The sequence below is a fragment of the Morone saxatilis genome, unplaced genomic scaffold, assembly GCF_004916995.1.
Source record: "Morone saxatilis isolate NCDOM2014 unplaced genomic scaffold, NCSU_SB_2.0 Contig22, whole genome shotgun sequence".
Classification (NCBI taxonomy): Eukaryota; Metazoa; Chordata; class Actinopteri; family Moronidae; genus Morone; species Morone saxatilis.
This window is the reverse complement of record NW_023339785.1, coordinates 13,839,896-13,840,440: the sequence shown is the minus strand read 5'-3', so window position 1 is coordinate 13,840,440 and position 545 is coordinate 13,839,896. Positions and strand designations below refer to the sequence as shown.

The following is a 545-nucleotide window of genomic DNA, read 5'->3' as shown; positions in this document are numbered from 1 at the left end:
AAAACAGTTTATATATGATGTTACATTTTAAGTTTCTGTGTGTGTGTTTCAGTCTGGGAACAGTTTTAGTTGTAAGACAGATGAAGACTGCTACAAGCATATTGGCTCCGTCCTTTCCAACGGTGAGTCTAACGTCTTCTTCTCACATCGTTACTGCGGATGTTTCGATCTTACCTGAACGTGCAGAAGCAAACTATGTTGAAGTACGCTCATTATCATTCTCCTACAAAGCACAAAAAGACTGCAGGGTCAGTTTACCATGCAAACGTAAGGTGCTCTTGGACATCCAGTATCAGCTGATGCATCAGCCCCTTCCCTCCACAAAGGCGCCATCATTCCTGGTAGTGCTTTTACGTTACTGCAATCCTTCAGTCGAGTGGTTGACAGCTCGCCTTCATTTTTGTTGTTATGGATCATTGTTGATTCAGATGACCAATAGGAGTTATCTTGGCCAATCGGTAGTGGTGAAGGTGGGGATGAAAAAGTAATATAAAAGTAGAAAACCAAGAGTATATGAGCTTAAAAAAACAGGCAGTAAGGTTCAA

At 41.5% G+C, this 545-nt stretch overlaps 1 protein-coding gene across 1 annotated transcript in view; it reads left to right on the top strand.

Annotated features, from left to right (window-relative positions):
• Window positions 1-545, top strand: part of p2rx3a (purinergic receptor P2X, ligand-gated ion channel, 3a) — a 6,787-nt gene that overhangs the window by 2,824 nt on the left and 3,418 nt on the right. The window contains exon 4 of the mRNA XM_035669319.1: window positions 53-122. Within this exon, the coding sequence (XP_035525212.1) occupies window positions 53-122 (70 nt within the window). The remainder of the gene's footprint in view (window positions 1-52; window positions 123-545) is intronic.